General features: G+C 38.3%; 1 protein-coding gene across 1 annotated transcript in view; it reads right to left on the reverse strand.

Moving 5' to 3' along the window:
- DNAH9 (dynein axonemal heavy chain 9) overlaps positions 1–20,777 on the reverse strand; it is a 458,278-nt gene that overhangs the window by 19,330 nt on the left and 418,171 nt on the right. The window contains 2 exon segments of the mRNA XM_020965915.2: positions 11,642–11,824; positions 16,196–16,366. Coding sequence (XP_020821574.1) covers positions 11,642–11,824; positions 16,196–16,366 — 354 coding nt within the window.

The raw sequence follows: 20,777 nt of genomic DNA on the forward strand, positions 1-20,777 counted from the left end.
CTAGATCTTTTGTTTCTCCAAATGAATTTTGATATTATTTTATCAAATCTTGTAAAGTATCTCTTAGATTGATTGCATAGCATTAAAATGATAAATTAACTTTGGTAGTATTTTCATTTTTATTATATTGGCACAGTCTAGCCATGAGCATTGAATATTTCTTTGGTTATTTAGGTTGTTCTTTTTTTAAAATTTTTAATTATTTTAAATATAAATTTATTTATTTTTAGTTTTCAACATTCACTACCACAAGCCTTCGAGTTCCAAATTCTCGCCCCTTCCCACCCCTCCCCCCACCCCAAGATGGCATGCACTCTGAACATCCCCTCCCCAGTCTGCCCTCTCCTCTATCTCTCCCCTGCCTCCCATCCTCTTCCCCTTCCACCTTCCTGTAGGGCAGGATAGACTTTCCATACCCCATCTCCTGTATCTCCCATTTCCCAGTAGCATGTGAAAACATTTTTTTTAAACATGTTTTTAAAACTTTAGGTTTCAAATTTTCTCTCTTCCTCCCTCCCTACCCACCCTCATTGAAAAGGCAAGCAACTCAATATAGGTTGTACATGTGCAGTTATGCAAAACACTTCCATAGTAGACATGTTGTGAAAAGCTAACTCTATTTCCCTTAATCCTATCCTGCCCTCCCATTTATTCTATTCTTTCTTTTGACCCTGTCCTTCTGAGTACCCCCCTTTCCCAATCTGCCCTCCTCTCTATCACCCCCTCTCTCTTGCCCCTCCCCCTATTTTCCTGTAGGTAAGACAGATTTCTATACCCAATTGAATGTGTATGTTATTCCCTCCTTAAGCCAAATTCTATGAGAATAAGATTCACTCATTCCCTCTCACCCTCCCCTGCTTCCCCTCCACTGTAAGACTTTTCTGTGTTTTTTTGTGAGATAATTTACCCCATTCCATCTCTCCCTTTCCTCTTCTCTGAGCATCATCCTCTCTCATCCCTTAATTTTATTCTCCAGATATGACCCCTTAATCTTCAACTCACCCTGTGCCCTCTACCTATCTGCCTATCTATCTATCTATCTATCTATCTATCTATCTATCTATCTATCTATCATAATATAATTTTTTTCCTTCAACTACCCTAATACTGACAAAGGTCTCATGAGTTATAAATATCATCTTTCTATGCAGGAATGTAAACAGTTCAATCTTAATAAGTCTCTTATGATTTCTCTTTCCTGTTTACCTCTTCATGTTCCACTTGAGTCCTGTATTTGAAAGTCAAATTTTCTATTCAGCTCTGGTCTTTTCATCAGGAATGCTTGAAAGTCCTCTATTTCACTGAATGACCATTTTTCCCCTGAAGGATTATACTCAGTTTTGCTGGGTAGGTGATTCTTGGTTGTAATCCTATCTCCTTTGCCCTCTGGAATATTATATTCCATGCCCTGCGGTCCTTTAATGTAGATGCTGCTAAATCTTGTGTTATCCTGATTGTGTTTCCACAGTACTTGAATTGTTTCCTTCTGGCAGCTTGTAATATTTTCTCCTTGACCTGGGAACTCTGGAATTTGGCTACAATATTCCTAGGAGTTTTCCTTTGGGGATCTCTTTCAGGAGGAGATCTGTGGATTCTTTCAATTTCTATTTTGCCCTCTGGTTCTAAAATATCAGGGCAGTTTTCCTTGATAATTTCTTGAAAGATGATGTCTAGGCTCTTTTTTTGATCATGGCTTTCAGATAGTCCAATAATTTTTAAATTCTCTCTCCTGGATCTATTTTCCAGGTCAGTTGTTTTTCCAATGAGATATTTCACATTGTTTTCTAATTTTTCATTCTTTTGGATTTGTTTTACAGTGTCTTGATTTCTCATAAAGTCACTAGCTTCCAATTGCTCTATTCTAATTTTTAAGGAAGTATTTTCTTCAGTAATTTGGACTTCCTTTTCCATTTGGCCAATTTTTCTTTTTAGGGCATTTTCTCCTCATTGGCTTTTTGGACCTCTTTTGCCATTTGGGTTAGGCTATTTTTTAAGGTGTTATTTTCTTCAGTATTTTTTTGGGTCTCCTTTAGCAAGCTGTTGACTTGTTTTTCATGATTTTCTTGCATCACTCTCATTTCTCTTCCCAGTTTTTCCTCTACTTCCTTACTTGCTTCTCAAAATCCCTTTTGAGCTCTTCCAAGGCCTGAGACTGATTCATATTTTTCTTGGAGGCTTTGGATGTAGGAGCTTTGACTTTGTTGTCTTCTTCTGGTTGTATATTTTGATCTTCTTTTTCACCAAAGTAAGATAATATAGTCTGACCCTTTTTGCGCTGCTTGCTCATGATCCCAGCCAATTACTTGAGTTTTAAACTCTTTGTTAAGGTAAGAGTCTGCTTCCAATGTGGAGAGTGTACTGTCCCAAGCTTCGGGGGTTTGTATAGCTGTTTTCAGAGATACTTGTAGGGACCTGTAAATTTTCAGTTCCTGCAAGGTGGTATGAAAAGGGGCAAGGTGTTTACTCCTTTCCTGGCCTGTGACCACAAGTACTCCTTTCTGTGTGAGGAGGGGCTCCTCTACACAGTCACTACAAGCTTCACCACGCCAGCGCTCCTCCTCACCCCAGCACTGCCGTCCAGAACTGTGACCCAGATCCAAACATGTGCAAAGCAAGAGATTCCTTCCTCAGCACTGGCAAAGAGATCCCTGCAACCCCTCTCAGATCAGCCACTGGATTCCCCCTCAGTCTGTGGGCTGGAAGCTCGGAAAGCAGCTGCCCCCCCCCCCCCACGATCTTGGGGAATGGAGCTGAAACCCCGCCTTCATCTCTGAGCACTGCAGAAACAGACTTTTCCCACTGACTTTCTAAGTTGTCTTTGGCATTTGTGGATTGAGGAGTCTGGAAACCACCACAGCTGCCTGCGATGCAGTCCTCTGAGGCCTGCTCCAGGTTTGCTGCAGCCTGCACGCCCCTGCCGCACTACGCTCCCAGCCCTGCGCGATACACCTTTCTGATCAATCTTCCAGGTTGTCTTGGGCTGGAAATTTGTTTCACTCTTTTTGTGGGTTCTGCTGCTTCAGAATTTGTTTAGAGCCATTTTTTATGAGTATTTGGAGGGGTTTGGGGGAGAGCTCAAACAAGTCACTGCTTTCACTCTGCCATCTTGGCTCCGCCCCCCTTAAGTTGTTCTTAATTTCTTTAAAGGCCACATTGTAATTGAATCTATACAGTATTTTTGGGTAGATTGATCCACAAATGTTTTATTCATTTTCTAGTTATTTTAAAAGAGATTTCTCTAGGGGCAGCTAGGTGGCACAGTGGATAGAGTACCGGCCCTGAAGTCAGGAGGACCTGAGTTCAAATCCGGCCTCAGACCAAACACTTGACACTTACTAGCTGTGTGACTCTGGGCAAGTCACTTAACCCCAATTGCCTAAAACCAAAAAAAAAAAAAAAAGAGAGATTTCTCTATTACTGCCTTTGGATTTTGTTATTATTATATAGAAATACTGTTAATTTTCTGGTTTTATTTTATACCTTTCAATTTTGCTGAAGTTATTTTCTCAATTATTATCTTTGTCGATTTCCTAGGATTTTGTAAGTCCTCAACTAGAAAGTGGAGATGGTCTTATCTCCTCTTTGCCTATCTTTACATGTTTAATATATTTCTCTTGTCTTATTTATTTTGCTAGCATTTTCAAAACTATATGAAATAATAACAGAAGAAGAGGCATCCTTGCTTCTCTATTTATTGGGAAAACTTCCACATTGTATATGTAGATTACATATAGTTTTAGATAGATACTTTATATGATGTTTAAAAGTTCCCTCAGTACCTAGATTCCATAGGCGTTTTTTTTTGAAGCATAAATAAGTGTTGTACTTTGTCAACATTTTTTTTCTACATCTATTGAGATATCCATGTGGTTTTGAATATTTTAAAATATGGTTAATTATGTTGATTATTTTCCTTATGTGGAACTTGCCTCTCTGGTATAAAACCAACTTGGTCATAATAAATAATTTCTTGAATGAATTGCAGTATACTATTTGACAAAATTTTATTTAAAATTTATAATTCAATATTCATTAATGATATTGGTCTATTGTGCTCTTTTGCTTTTTTCTTCCCTGGTTTAGGTATTAAGACTATATTTATCTCATAAAAGGAGTTCTTTCTTTCTCAAAAAATTTATTTTGTTTTTTTCTTTTTATGAAAAAGGTCATTTAAAAATTAATTAATTCATTTATTTTTAATTTTCAACCTTCATTTCCAGAAGATTTTGAGTTCCAAATTTTCTCCCCATCTCACCCCTCCCCACCACCCCAAGACACTGTGCATTCTGAATACCCCTTCCCCTAATCTATCATCCCTTTTATCACCTCCCCTTTCTCTTATTCCCTTCCCCTTCTATTTTACTGTAGGGCAGGATAGATTTCTATATCCCATTGCGTGTATATCTTATTTCCCAGTTGCATGTAAAAACAATTTTTAACATTTGTTTTTTAAAGCTTTGGGTTCCAAATTCTCTCCTTTCCTCCCTCCCCGCCCACCCTCATTGAGATGGTAAGCAACCTGATACAGGTTATACATGTGTAGTCATGCAACACACTTCCACAGTAGTCATGTTGTGAAAAACTAACTATATTTCCTTTCATCCTATCCTGCCCCCCCATTTATTCTATTCTCTCTTTTGACCCTGTTCCTCCTCAAAAGTGTTTGCTTCTGATTACCCCCTCCCCCAATCTGCCCTCCCTTCTATCATCCCCCCATTCCTTTCCCCCTATTTTCCTGTAGTGTAAGATGGATTTCCGTAGCCAATTGAGTGTGTATGTTATTACCTCCTTAAGCCAAATCTGATGAGAATAAGATTCACTCATTCCCTCTCTCCTTCCCCTACTTCCCCTTCACTGTAAAAGGTTTTTCTTGTCTGTTTTATGTGAGATAATTTACCTCATTCTACCTCTCCCTTTCTTCTCCCAGTATACTCCTCTCTCACCTCTTAATTTTATTTTTTAGATATCACTCTTCATCTTCAACTCACTGTGTGCCCTCTCTCTCTCTCTCTCTCTCTCTCTCTCTCTCTCTCTCTCTCTTTCAAGAGAAGCATGAAGAGGTAAACAGGAAAGAGAAATCATAAGAGACTTATTAAGGTGGAACTGTTTACATTTCTGTATGGAAAGATGATATTTGTATCTCATGAGACCTTTGTCAGTATGAAGGTAGTTGGAGGGGAAAAAATATATATGTAGATAGATAGGCTTTGGATGTAAGAGCTTTGACTTTGTTGTCTTCTTCTGGTTGTATATTTTGATCTTCTTTGTCACCAAAGAAAGATTCTATGGTCTGACTTTTTTTGCATAGTTTGCTAATGATCCCAGCCAGTTACTTGAATTTTAAACTCTTTGTCAAGTTAGGGGTCTGCTTCCAGTATGGAGAATGTACTGTCTCAAGCTTTGGGGGTTTGGGGCAGCTGTTTTCAGAGATACTCCTAGGGACCTGTAGGTTTTCAGTTCTTCCAGTGTGGTATGATCAAGGGCAAGGTGTTTACTCCTTTCCTGGCCTGTGCTCTGTTCTATGAGTGACCACAAGCACTCTTTTCTGCCTTGGAACTGTGAGGAGGATTCCCTTTCCAGTACCACCACAAGCTCCACCATGCCAATGCTTCTCCTCATCCCAGGATTGCCACCCAGAACTGTGACCCAGATCCTAGCACAGGCAAATCAAGAGAATCCTGCCTCAGCACCACCAAAGAGAACCTTGCAATCCCCCTCTGATCAGCTGCTTGATTCCCCCCTCAGTCTATGGGTCAAAAGCTCCAGAAGCAGCCACAGTCTTGTGGCTGCACCATGACTGGCCTGGGACCAAGCTCCTCTCTCACTGTGTCCCTACAGACCATTCCTACTGACCTTCTAAGTTGTCTTTGGTGTTTGTGGGTTGAGAAACTGCTGCAGCTGCCCATGATTCAGTCCCCTGTGGCCTGCTCCAGGTTTGCTGAGGCCTGGTCTTTGCCCCTGGGGCCCACGTGGAATTGTGCTTCTCTCCCAGCCCAGCGCAATAAACCTTTCCAATCAACCATCCAGGTTGTCTTGGGTTGGAAATTTGTTTCACTCTGTCTTTTTATTGGTTCTGCTGCTCTAGAATTTGTTTAGAGCCACTTTTTTACAGATATTTGGAGGGGTTTGGGTGAGAGCTCAAGCAAGTCACTGCTTTTACCCTTCCATGTTGACTCTGCCTCAGTGAGAAAAGTAAAAAATTTATTTTGGAGGCAGTGGAATTAAGTGACCTGCCCAGGGTTACATAGTCTGAGCTGGGATTTGAACTCAAGTCCTTTTGACTCCAGGGTGGGTGCTTTATCCACTGCATCACCTAGCTGCCCCTCTGTTTCTCAATTTGTATAGTATTGATAGTTATTGTTCTTTAAAGTTTAACAGAAGTGATCAGGACTAGGAGTTATTTTCTTTCCTCTACAGGTTCTTCTATACATAGTTCTATTTCCTTTTCTAAGATTAGACTATTTAAGATCTTTATTTGAGTTGGGTATTTTATATTTTGAAAGTATTTCCATATTCCTTTTTTGTTCTCAGTTTTGTTAGTATATTACTGGGTATAGTAGATTCTGATCATTCTTTTCATTTATTCTGGTTTTATCATGATTGCATCTCTGTCAAGTACTATTTTGTTGAATTTTCTTCCCTCTCCTATTTAATGAAGTTGGCAAAAGGTTTCTTAATCTTTTCAAAGAACAGTCTTTTTGATTTTCAAATTATCCTCTAATTTTCAATAGTTCCTCTTTTGTACTTACTTTTGGATTATTTGTTGGCTTTTTAGTTTTTCAAATACACATTCAATTAATTAATCCTCTTTTTCTATTTTATTGGTTTTCTAATGGAATATAACCTTTTCCCTGCAGCTGCATTTCAGAAATTTTGGAATGTTAGTTCATCCTCATAATTTTCCTTCTCATAATTATTGTTTTTTTCATTCTTCCTAAACTGATTATAATTTTTATTGTGTTGTAGTTTATAAATGGTATGTAGATATTTCTTCCCTTTTACATTTATTTGTAGTTTGTACCCTAATACATGGCATATTTTGATAAAAGTTTCATTGGTGCTGAGAAAGACAAACATACATACATACATACATACATACATATATATGTGTGTGTATATATATATATATATATATATATGTATATATATATATATATATATATTTAGCAGTCCCATTTAGAAGATGTCATAAGTATGTCAGCTCTAGTTTCTCAAGCTATTTTTAAAAAATTCCATATATTTCTTTCTGTTTATCTTTATGTTAGATTTGTCTGAAACTGAAAAAGGGGAATTAAAATCAACTATTGCTATTACACTGTTACTTGCTAAATATTGTAATTCAGTTATTTTTTCCTTAATGAGTTTAGATGCTAATGTATTTAATAGTGTTATTGGTTTTTTGTCTTTGTTTCTTATCAATGTAATGTTTTCTGATAGCATGATTGCGATTCCTGCTTTTTTTTCTTTTTTGGATTTACCTGATGCGTAGTAAATTTTGTTCTAGCCCTTCATCTTTATTCCATTTATATTTTTGCATTATTGGGGGGTATTTCTTGTAATTAACAGATTTTGGGGTTTTGTTTTCTAATTACTCTCATTTTATTGGATTATTCAATCCATTTATATTTGAAGTTATGAGTTAAATTTATATTTTCCTCCATTTGTCCTTTTTTCACTTTTAAAAATTAAATTAAATTTTATTTTTTTGCTTTAAATAGTATCTTATTTTCCCCTACAATTACAAATCAAGAAAATTTTTATAAGATTTTGAGTTCCAAATTTTTTCTCCCTCCCTCTCTTCTCCCCTTCTTCTGAAAATGGTTGGTAGTTTGATATAGTTTATACATATGCCATCATGTAAAACATATTTCTATATTCATCATAGTTGTGGAAGAAAAAAGCTGATCAAAAGTAAAAAAAAACCATAAGAAAAAATAAAGTAAATGAAAAAAATATGCTTTGATCTGCATTCAGAGTCCATCAGTTCTTTATCTGGGTATGGATAGCATTTTCCTTCATAAGTCATTTGTACTTGTCTTGGATCATTGTGTTGCTGAGAAAAGCTGAGTCATTCATAGTTGATCATGTTTTTCATCTCACTTTGCATCAGTTCATATAAATCTTTCCAGGTTTTCCTTTACTCTGTGTGTGTCTCTGCTTTAAGAGCGTATCCTGTAAGCAACACATTGTAGGATACTGGTTTTTGATCCACTCTGCTATATGCTACTGTTTTATGGGAGAGTTCATCCCATTCATATTCACCACGATGATTACTACCTGTGTATTTCCCTCTATCCTATTCTTCCTCCTGTTTGTCCTCTCTCCTTTCACCCTTTCCCACATCACCAATGTTTTGCTTCTGCCTACCAATACCTATTTTGCCCTCTGGTTCCAGGACAACAAGGCAGTTTTCCTTGATAATTTTTTTTTTTTTTTGGTGAGGCAGTCTGGGTTAAGTGACTTGCCCAGGGTCACACAGCTAGTAAGTATCAAGTGTCTGAGGCCAGATTTGAACTCAGGTCCTCCTGACTCCAAGGCTGGAGCTCTATCCACTGCTCCTTCTTTCTTTTCTTTTTTTTGCAAGGCAATTGGGGTTAAGTGACTTGCCTCAGGTCACACAGTTAGTAACTGTCAGGTATCTAGTCTGAGACCAGATTTGAAAGATAATTTCTTGAAAGATGCTGTCCAGGTTATCCTTTGATTATGGCTTTCAGGTAGTCAAAATATTCTGATATTCTGATTGCCTCTCCTGGATCTATTTTCCAGGTCATGTTTTTCCCATAAGATATTTTACATTTTCTTCCATTTTTTCATTTTTTTTGAATTTATTTGATTGATTCATGATGTCTCATAGAGTCATTCCCTTCCACTTGCCCAATTCTAACTTTCAAGATATTATTTTCCTCAATTAGCTTTTGTACTTTCTTTTCCATTTGGCCAGTTCTACTTTTTAAGCAGTTTTCCAAGCTGTGTAGTCTTTTTTTTTTTCATAATTCTCTTGCATCACTCTCATTTTTTCCCCCATTTTCTTCTACCTCTCTTATATGATTTTTAAGCTTTTCCATGAGTTCTTTCTGGGCTTGAGATGACTTCCCATTTTTCTTTGGGGTTTTGCCCATAGGTGTTTTGACATTGTTGTCCTTTTCTGAGTTTGTGTCTTGGTCTTCTTCCCTGTCACCATAATAACTTTTTATGGTCAAATTCTTTTTTTTTTCCCCCTGCTCATCCCCCTTCCCCTCTTTTTGGGCCTTTTTCCTTTCTTTTAAATTTGAGTTCTGCTCTCAGGGTAGAAGGGGCACTGTTCCTGACTTCTTGTGCTAGTGGCTGCAGGCCCTGGCTATTTACCTGGTGCTGTACTGATGTTGCCCTGAGGCACATGGGGGACCCTCATTTCTGGTGCTACCCTGTGAGGGTGCAGTGGGGGGTTGGCTGGTGCTACTAGAAGCTGTAGGGTTCTGGTAGGTTACACGGTGCTGAGCTAGGGTCCTAGTAGTGGTGTCTGGCATGTACTGAGGCCCAATGGGGTTTTTCTGTGTTTCTCTGGGGCTACACTGAAGCATGGGGAGGTCTGGCCTCTGGAGGATGACTATTTGCCCTGGGTTGCACTGAAGCTTGTGGAGGTCCTGCCACTGGAGGTTGCCTGCCTGCTCTAGGCTGTGCCAAAGTACATGGTGGTTCTTGGAGCTGGAGTCTGTGGGTTCCCCTGGCTATGCTAAGGCAGATGGGGGTCCTGGTATTGACTTTTGCCTTCTCCACCACACTGGGTTGTTGCTGGCTTGCTGAGACTCTTCCTGTCCTGGACTGCACTCCTCCTTTACCAGAGTGAGAAGGACCTTTCTTGACGATCTTCCAAGTTTCCCAGGCTCCACCCCATCTTTCCACTGGCTTCACTGTTCCAGGATTTGTTCTGGGGCACTATTTTATGGTTGTTTGGTTGTTTCAAGATGAGTATGAGAGAGACAATTTACTCCTTTCATTTGTCTTTAATATTGCTTTTCTGAATTAGGATTTTTTTTTTGGTTCTCTTTCTCTTCATTATTTGCTTCAATTTCTGTCTTTTTTGACTTTTATTCTTTGATTCAGGTCTTTTATACTTACTTATCCCTTCTTTAGGAAATAATTTAATTCCATGTTCCTCATGAAATTAAAGCTTCTAAAATACCTGATTTGATTTTTGTCTTTTCTGTGGCATTGTAGACCTTTTGTCTTTCTTCTCCTTTTCTGTTGTGCCCAGAAGTATTCTTAGAAGTATCAATTCTTACAGCAGGTAGAGAGGATAGAAGTATTGCCTCATAGTGGAAATTCTCTCATTCTTTGGTCTATTTCTACCCATTGCCTTCCCCATGATCATTTTCTATTTCTCATGAATTTTTTCTCTGGGTTTATATTCTTCCACTAATCTGGATTCTGGTTGCCCCCAGGATCTTTGATTCTCTTCTCCTGAGGCAGAATGCTGTCTACTGAGGCAATTTTATTTTTAGATTTTTTTCTGCATTTTGTCTATATATTTTGCCTTTACAATCACATTTGCTCCCAAATACATCCCTCCCTGCCTCACCTACTCAGTGAGCCTTCGCCTATTCAGTGAGCCTTCACAGTATCATGGAATGCCACAGTCTTTGAATGTTTAAATTTGGTGGTCACTCAAAGGACAATGAAGAGGTGAATGGTAGGTAGGAATAGGTTACAGCATATTACAAATGAAGAACTGTGGAAGAGTTATTGGTCACCCAGTAAAAGCAAGTGATAACTGATGGGCAGCCTAAATGTTCCATTGCTATTGGCACAATCCTAAAAGAACTAAAAGAGGTCATGTTGAGTGGACTTCATGGAATATTTGTGAGAGGATATGGCCAATAGTCACACATGATGGCAGAATAGATGGGTTGAGACCTGCATCTTTTGAGCCAGTAGCTATATTGAGAGCATAAATGTAATACTGAACTCAGGAATTATGGGTTCTGAGAATCCCCACTCTGCTACTTCATAGGATCATAGAATTTGAGAGTTTGAAAGGGGCCATTTTATCTAAGTCATATACGAATGGAATTTGTAGTATAACATACCCAGAAGTGATCATTCAGGCTTATTACTTGTTTAGCCTTGGATATGTCACTTAACCCCTCTGGGCCTCAGTTACCTTATCTGTAAAATGAAGAGTTGGATTAGGTAACTTATTCCAACTCTACATCTATGATCTTATGATCATAACAAAAGTTAAAAGGGGAAGAGAAAAAAGTAGTTTGGTAAAACTAACCAACATTTCAACCATGTCTTATAGTATATGTAACATTTCACAACCGTGGCTCTCCCATCTTTGCAATGAATGGAAGGAGGTAAATTTTTTCAATCCTTTTCTTACTGTGGTAATTATGTAATTTTTTTTTGTTTGCTTCTTTGAGTTGTATTGGACCATTGGGCCAACCCCAGTAGTCAACTTTAGCTTCCCTGTTTCAGTGCTCCTAGTATATCCTAGTTATCCTAAGCATCATTAGTTTCACCTGTTGGTGAACCACAATCTTGGACAAGTTTACTTTGTTTTGGAACTTTTGGAATAGTCTTCTCTTCATGTACATTTCTTTCTTCCTGTGGGGCCCAACTATGCTTTCTGGCAATAAGCCTTCACCAGGAGCTCACTTACCTTCAGGCCCAGATCTAATTCTTTCAATGAATGCTGAATTTCTCTAATAAGGAGGTTCATTCGTTCACATTCTTGGAAGGTGACCACAATGTAGGGAGTACGTTCTTCCACCCGAGCCATCAACTCCACAATGTTAAACTCTTCAGTTATCCTCTCTAATATTTCAGCCAGAAAGGATTTTACCTGCCCCAAGGAGAGAGACACAGAATAAATAATGAATTAGAAGTCTGAGAAGGCTATAGACCCCACTGGAGTAAATAAAAAAAAAATCAAGATGACTGATTTTTTTTGCCTTTTATTTCTTGGCCTGACATCTGACCTGGGGATGGCGATGCCTAGGTCTGGCAATAATGATAGCTCTCAATATTATTTTCTGCTTACTTTCACTCTTTTAATTTGATCCTTACAATAACTCTACCAAGCAGGCAGTGTGCACAGTATTGTTGTATTTCCATTTAGAAGTTGTGATTGGCACAAAATCATGGCCCAAGTTAAGTGGCAGAGCTGGTTCTTAAACTAAGGTATTTGGCCACCATGTCTATTATTTTTTTGTACTACCTCACACTGCCTGTTTGGGGAGGTAGTTGATAAGCATTAAAATGCACACATGAGTTTATGTCAGATTAAAATTTGAGAAAGATGAAATTTTCATCCTGCTTTTCACTTCTGTCACTGACAGCACAGAAATATGATTTCTAGGGAAAATGCTGATGCAAAAACCCTTCTCATAAATAGAAAGGGGCCTTTTGGTCTGTCATAGCAAAAAACAGGAATGGGGTTTAAATGACACCTGGAAGCTGTTACTGATAATTGGAGAAAATTGCTGAGATTATATCACATTTCTGTTTCTAGAGTTGAATGTGGAGAAAACATCATAAATCTTAGTGCCCATTTAAATATTATCTATAAGGAAATGCAAAAGACAATCTTGTGGGTTGTTCTAAAGTGCGCTTAATTTGAGTAAATGGAGTTAAGCCCCGCGAGTGAAAGCTCTTTGATATGGTTAGGGGATTGGCAGGGCAGTAAGAGAAGAGAGAAGGAAAAGTGATTGGGGAATATGTGTTTCTATTAAAATATGGGTCTCAATAATCCTGGAAATCCCAGCCTCACAAACTACTAGAAGTACCATCATGAAAAGCAGGAATCCAGATATGGTGAAACTTTTCTAAAAAATCACCATTGTTCTGTTTTCTTCAAATAGACTTTTTAAATATACATAGGAGCAAAGGCTTTGTATCAGCAGAAAAACAGGTTAAGACCTCAGCAGCTGCAGAGAAAAGCTATTCCGTGTTCACTGAGTATTGATAAAGGAGGAAAAGGAAGTGCATGATTGAAAAATAAACTTTTCTTGACTGAAAAAGAGATATCCATCGATTCAAACAGATAGGAAAAGACAAAGAAAAGAAAGAACAGATATGTGCTCTTCTGTTTTGAAAAAGAAAAAACTCTAGCAAACTGGCCACATAAAGCAGAAACTCATAGATGCATGCATAGCAAGCAAATATTTTTATCCTTAAAGAAACTAACAGTGAGTGAGAGCCAAGTTCTGGATTGTAGCAGTGTAGAGAGACTCAGGTTAGCAATGGATTTATCCGTAGCAGTGACCTATAAAAGATCTTTGTAGCAGAGATCTATAAAAAGGCAAACAGGCCTTTAAGCCACTAGGACTTGTAAACAAGAGACAAAGGAAAGCCAAGGGTTATTTAAATAGTGATTGAACCATCTGAGTTTCATGAGTTCAATTAACTTGTATGTAATTCTTTAACTCTCCTTCTACCTTTGCAACTAGCATTAAAGTGAATAGTTAAATACACACACACACACACACACACACACACACACACACACACGTGTATAGTTAATGTGTATCAGCTGTTTAGACAAACTCTTGGGACAGTGCTGTGAATATAAAAATCTCATGTGAGACAAGAAGAGATAGCAGGACTGGAGAAAGCACTAGAGACAGAAAACAGTGGGACCTGCCACTAGCAGTGGAGCTAGAAGCCAGTTGGAAGCAGCTTCAACTGTGGTTTTCCCTCTCAGGGCACTAGGAGAAGTATAAAGACTGTCCTATATTTTTGACAACTCTACAGAGTGGTCAGGGCAAAAGACTTACTAGGAATGTGAGGAAATTGAACTGCCTTTCCTCCACTTGCTTGTTCATTAACAAGCTTTGGCTTGCATTTGATTTTCATGAGCTATTTTACTTTATATCAATTTTTGCTCATGAAAATGTAGTCAACTCAGACATATATATTTTCTTGTGTCTCTTTGTGGTCTAAGTGTGTAGCAAAACAGTTCTGGTAGTTTTGATACTGATTAGGAAATTACTTTCTTGGTTGCAGGCAGGAACCCTAATCCTTGGTCCATTATTGCAGATTGTTTTACTGGGGGCATATGTTAGAAGTTACTTATACAGTATTTTCACTAGTTATAAGCTCCCCAAAACAGAATTTTAAAAGAGAGTTCAGGACCTGTCTCTCTCTAAGACTAATGAGCCCAATTTTCATTGTGATAGCTCAGTATTTTTAATGCTAATAAGGACATTCTAAACTAGTAGTTTTTTATAGGCAGCTAGGTGGCACAGTAGAGTCAGGAAGACTCATCTTCCTGAGTTCAAGTCTGCCCTCAGGCTTACTAGCTTTGTGACCTTGAGCAAGTCACTTAACCATGTTTGCTTCAGTTTCCTCATCTGTAAAATGAGCTGGAGAAGGAAATGACAAACTGTTCCAGTATTTTTTGCCAAGAAAACCTCCAAAATAGGGTCACAAAGAATTGGACACAACACACCAACCTAGCAGTTATATTGCTGGGACAATTATCCTAAGAATATTGTTAAAAGGAAGAAAAGCCTCTAAAATATTTATAATTGCCTTACTTTTTAAAAGCAAAACAAGAACAAAAATAGTAAGCAACTTACTTGTCCATCTATTGGAGAATAGTAAATAAACTGTGGCATATAGGCATAATGGAATACTACTATGAAATGGCATAAAAAGATGGCAGAATTAGAACAAAATACATAGACTATAATTATACTTAAATGGGTCACAAGACTATGCTTCTTTGAACTTCTCCATCATGTCCCCAGAAATCTCTTCATCCTGTGAAATCACTTCAGCCCTGGAACTCATACCTTACTAGTACTCTCTACTCCTAGGGCCCCTCTCTCTTATTGGAGAGTGGAGGGATCCTCCCAGAACCTCCATTTAAGGAGGGTACCCAAGCTTCCTCCCAAAGATTTCAAGTGGTCTCTTTATTTCCCATCAGATTGCATTTCCCTGGGCTTATCTATCATGACCCTGCACCAAAGTACATTCTCTCCCCTCCCTTCCCCCTGCTTTAGCTTCCTTTTACAAGTTACCTCCAGCTTTAAAATGTAAACTCCTTGAGGGCCTAGTTTGGATTTTTTCCCCTTATATATGTGTGAGACAAGTGAAAGTTTCTCATGTGAGATGTAAGCTATGCTCCAAAAACGTAGTAAGGCTTCAGCATGAGCTGGGCCTAAGTTTCACTTTCGTTTTTGGGGAATGGGGGCTGTGCACTAGCTGCCCACCCCCTTCCTTGTTTTGTAACCATCCCCTCTTTTGTTTTGTACCTTATCTTTACCAAATAAGGCAATCCTCTAGCTCCCAAGCTTGTTTTGAGTGAAATGTATCTCTTGGGTTCTAAATATAGACTGTGAGGTCTCTTGCCTCAACCAATGAGGATAAAGAAATTGAGACAAACAAGTGGGGAGGGGGGCTTCTTGGAGTGGTTTGCCTAAGACTATATAACTGCTTGCTGCTGTGCTGGGCCTCACTACTCCAGTCTGCCCTGGGTGGGTGACGCCCAACTCTCATGCGAGACTTGCTAAAATAACCTTCTGTTTTCTACCTGGAGAAACCTCTGAGCTTTTATTTGGGTAAGTGGTCTCAATCCCACTCATATATCTATTCCCAGCATTTAGCACAATGTCTGGAACATAATAAGTACCTAATAAATGCTTGTTGATTGACTGACTCTTGTATATGTTCCTTTCAACAATGAAGATGACAGTCCATCCATGTTTGCCCAAACAGTGTGACTCTCATCTATGTCTTCCATAAATTCTATACAGTGGGTCCACTCAACATGCTGGGGGAAATTATATATTAAAGAATTAAGAGATTAAAAGGAATAACAAAAATATTATTTTGTTAAAGCTGTCATTATCATCAAACATGATTTTACTACAGAATTCAGTTCTATATTGTTTGTTTTGTATTTGTTGAGAATGACATTAAATTTTTTATACAACAAATAAAGAGTTCTAGGTTGGGGAACAGAAAAAAAAAGCAGTATTGAGTGGATTGTGGCAAGTGAATGAAGGTAAGAATGTGTGAACAGGCTTAGTAGAGACATGTTTAGGAGTTTAGGGTCTGAGTAGTATGTAAGCAGTAGACATAAATTGTGTACAAAGGTATTTTAATTATACCCAGAATTAACCCCTCTGTTTGAATCACTCATACCACCAAATCAATTTACTCAAACAACTCCTAGCAAGAAATGTCAGAGCTGCTTTCCACCATTTACCTTTTCCTCTCTTGTGATACCTCCTCCATCTCCATCCTGGCTGTCCCGAGGCTGCATCTCTAGCACCGTGCGGAAGAGCTTTTCTGAGGTCTGGGTCAGAAAGCCAATCTCAGCATTGGGGTGGAGTCCATACAGGTATGGTGATTCTGCAGGTAGCATGTCATCAATGTACTGAAAGAAAAGGATATACTCACTATATGATGAAACCAGGATATGCCCTTTCTTCTCCTCAAATGATTTGATTTTTGAAGAGAAATTAAAAAGCCAGAACAGTTCATAAGGAGCATACTATGTCTTAGTTGCCTGAAGTGCTTTCACTAAACCAGAGAATCTCATTTGGGAAAACAGTGCAGTGAAAACTTGTGCTGGGTAGTTGTGTTTTAGCTTTTCTCCATTTGTCAATCAATTACACTTATTGAAATGTCTCACAAATTCTGTCTCTGTCAGTATCTCCAAAATTTGTCTCCTGCCCCTCCCAACCCAAATTCCTACCAACCTTCTCAGGTTGGATAGGTACTCTAACTTAGTTATCATCCTTTAGTACCTTCCAATAAATCACATCAATAAACACCTACAAAATATTTGCTTTATGCTTTATACTGTGCTAGGCACTGAGAAAAGAAATAGAAATAATGAGACAATTCCTACTCACAAGGAGTTTATATTCTAATGAAGGAGACAATCAAATTATATATGTATATGTGTGTGTGTGTGTTTGTATACACACACACACACACACACACACATATACATGTATACAAAAACCTAAGATCTTAGCAACTTGTCCCATTACTTCCTGGCAAACAGAGGAAGAAGAAATGGAAGCAGTGTCAGATTTTATATTCTTGGGCTGAAAGATCACTACAGACAGCAACTTCAGCCATGAAATTAAAAGACACTTGCTCCTTGAAAGGAAAGCTATGGCAAATCTGGACAGCATATTAAAAAGCAGAGACATCACTTTGCCAGCAAAGGTCCATATAGACAAATCTATGGGTTTTTTTTTTCAGAATGGAAATTCTTTATTTTTGAAGCTAAATATTGTTATTCTTCTGCCTTCTCTTTTCTAGTTTCTTTTTTTAACTTTATTAATTTATTTTGATTTATCAACAATCACTTCCATAAGCTTTTGAGTTTTAAATTTTTCTCTCCCCACCTCCCTCTCTAAGATGGCACGCAATCTAATATAGGCTATACATATACGTTCCTATTAAACATATTTTCACATTAGTGATGTTATAAGTAAGAATTAGAATTAATAGGAGGAACCACCAGAAAGAGGAAACAAAACACAACAGAAGGAAAAAAAATAGCAAATAGTAGCTTCCATCTGCATTCAAACTCCATAGTTCTTTCTTTGGATGTGGATAGCATTTTCCATCATGAGGCCTTTGGAGATGTCTTAGATCCTTACATTGCTGAGAAGTGTTAAATCTATCAATATTAGTCATCGCACAATGTGGCTGTTACTGTGTACAACATTCTCGTGGTTCTGCTCATTTCAGTCAGCAATACAAGTCTTTCCAGATTTTTCTGAAGTCTGCCTGCTCATCATTTCTTATAGCACAATAGTATTCCATTACATTCATATACCACAACTTGTTCAGCCATTCCCCAATTGATGGCCCATCTTCTCAATTTCCCAATTCTTTGCCACCACAAAAAGAGCTGCTATAAATATTTTTGTACATGTGGGTCCTTTTCCCATTTGTATGATCTCTTTGGGATACAGCCCTAGAAGTGCTATTGCTGGGTCAAAGGGTATGCACATTTTTATAACCCTTTGGGCATAGTTCCAAATTGCTCTCCAAAATGGTTGCATCATTTCACAACTCCATCAACAATGCATTAGTGTTCCAATTTTCCTACAGCTTCTCCAGAATTTATCATTTTCCTGTTTTGTCATGTTAGCCAATCTGATAGGTGTGATGTGGTACCTCAGAGTTGTTTTCATTTGCATTTCTCTAATCAATAGTGAGTTAGAGCATTTTTTCATATGACTATAGATGGCTTTAATTTCTTCACCTGAGAACTACCTGTTCATATCCTTTGACCATTTATCAATTGGGGAATGACTTATATTCTTATAAATTTGACTTAATTCTCTCTATATTGTAGAAATGAGGCCCTTATCAGAGACACTGGTTGTAAAAATTCTTTCCCAATTTTCTACTTTCCTTCTAATCTTGGTTGCATTGGCTTTATTTGTGCAAAACCTTTTCAATTTAATGTAATTAAAGTCATCCATTTTGCATTTTGTAATGTTCTCTATCTCCTGTTTGGTCATGAATTCTTCTGTTCTCCATAAATCTGACAGGCAAACTATTCTTTGCTCTCCCAGTTTGTTTATAGTATCAGCCTTTATATCTAAATCATGAAAGCTATGGTTTTTCCAGTAGCAATGTATAGCCATGAGAGTTAGACCAAAAGGAAAGCTGAACATAGCAGAATCAATGCTTTCAAATTTTATGGTGCTAGGGAGGACTTTTGAGAGTCTCTTGGACAGCAAGATCAAATCAGTCAATACTTCAAAACAATTAATTCAGGCTACTCACTGGAAGGTCAAATACTGAAGCTGAAGCTTAAATACTTTGGTCACATAATGAGAATTCAGGACTCATTGGAAAAGACCCTGATATTGGGAAAGATTGAAGAAAAAAGGAAAACAGAATGGCAGAGGACAAGATGGATAGATAGTATCATGGAAACAATGAACTTAGACATCCAGAGATAGTGAAGGATAGAAGAGCCTGGTGTGCTGTAGTTTATGGGGTCACGTAGAGGCAGATATGAAAGAACAACAACAATACTCCCCAGTAGAGAAGTGGTCAGATGATATTAACAAACAGTTCTTAAAAGAAATGCACACTATGTAATGAGGGGGCTCTCATTGTGTGGCTTAAAGAGGCAGAATAGATATCTCTAGCCCCTTCTCCCTCTATCCTTCTCCAAGGCAAAGTTTAATTCTTGCTAGGAGAGGAATCCAGAGACTGGGGCCAGAGGTCACTCTGCTCTCCTCAGAGAGGGGGGTACCAAGATAGAATTATATCTCCCTTAAATATTATTAGTTTAGCAGGGGTGGGGAACCTGCAGCCTTGAGACCACATGTGGCCCTCTAGATCCTTAAGTGCAGCCCTTCAACTGAATCCAAACTTCATAAAACAAATCCCCTTAGTAAAAAGATTTGTTCTATGAAGTTTGGATTCAGTCGAAGGGCAGCACTTGAGGACCTACAGGGCCACTAGGTCACACGTTCTCCACCCCTGGCTAGGGTATATGACTGGATTCAATCTAACTTCTGATTATCATTTCTCATTATTTCTGGGGGAAAGGAAGGCCCCAGGTTCCATATCCAAGGCTTGATCCCTTTCTCATATAATTCCAGTTCCATAATGAACACATGTAATGAATAGCAAAGAAACTCAAATAATAGCAAAACAGAAATTGGAGAAGGTATGCATAGGAAAATATATACCAGACAATACAGAATGAAGGAACTCTCTCAATAGGAGCAAGGTAACTCAGCTCAACCGAGAGAGAGAGATGGAATAGTCAACATTGGAGTGGTTGTGGTAAGATGGTATAGTAATGCATGTTTTGGTGGTGCTTAATTGCTTCATCTAAAGAGCAATGTCTTGAACATCCTAGAGAGAAGACAGTATCCAGTAGAAGAGAATGATCAACATTGTCAAAGAATGCAGATGGGAAAGATGAGGATAGGGCAAAAACCACACATTAGGTTTGGCATTTAAGAGTTAATTGCTAAATTTGGAGGGCAGTTTCAGTTGAATGCTGACTGATTTTGTCAGACTAGCGTTTTGAAGAGAATGAGAGGAGAGAAAGTGGAGGCTTCAATTGCAGATGGTTTTATCGAGGAGTTTAGCTGTGAAGGGGAGGAGAGTTATAGAATGAGAACGATCAGGGATGATCACATCAAATGAGAACTTTTTAAGGATGGAGGAGACACGAACATGTTTCTTGGTGGCAGGGAAGGAGCAAGTAGATAGAAAGAGAAGATTAGTGAAAGAGTGGGTATGATAGAAAAAAACAATGTTGGAGAAGATGGGATAAGATTAAGGATGCATTTAGAAGAATTTTCCTTGGCAAGGAGAAGGGCCTCTTCATTTGAGACAGGGGTGGAGAAGGAGATAGTGGGAAAGGAGAGCTGAATGATGTGAGATGAGGAGGAGAGGAGAAGAGGGAGCTTACATTTTTCAGTGAAGTATGAAGCAAGGTTCTCAGCTGAGAGATTGGGAAGAGGGGTGCCATGGGGGGTTGGGGAGGAAAGGTGTGGAATACTCACTGTGGGTAAGAGCTATTAAAGGATAGCTCATGCAATATCTATATATTCCCAGACTTCTGTGTTACTGCTATAAGTGACACTTAAAGTTTGATGATACTGTTAATGATTAGTTTTTGTAGATTGTTTCTGAGATCTTCCATCATACGTAGAAGAATCTGCCATGATATCTATCAAAAAGGTAGTCCATGAGGTGAATTCTATGAGCTATTCTTCCAACATTTTCCATATCTCTTTCTTGCAGTGAGAAATAACTTTGTCCTCCTGTTCCCTCAACTTATT

Source organism: Phascolarctos cinereus, unplaced genomic scaffold (assembly GCF_003287225.1).
Source record: "Phascolarctos cinereus isolate Bilbo 61053 unplaced genomic scaffold, phaCin_HiC Scaffold_5;HRSCAF=322, whole genome shotgun sequence".
NCBI lineage: Eukaryota > Metazoa > Chordata > Mammalia > Diprotodontia > Phascolarctidae > Phascolarctos > Phascolarctos cinereus.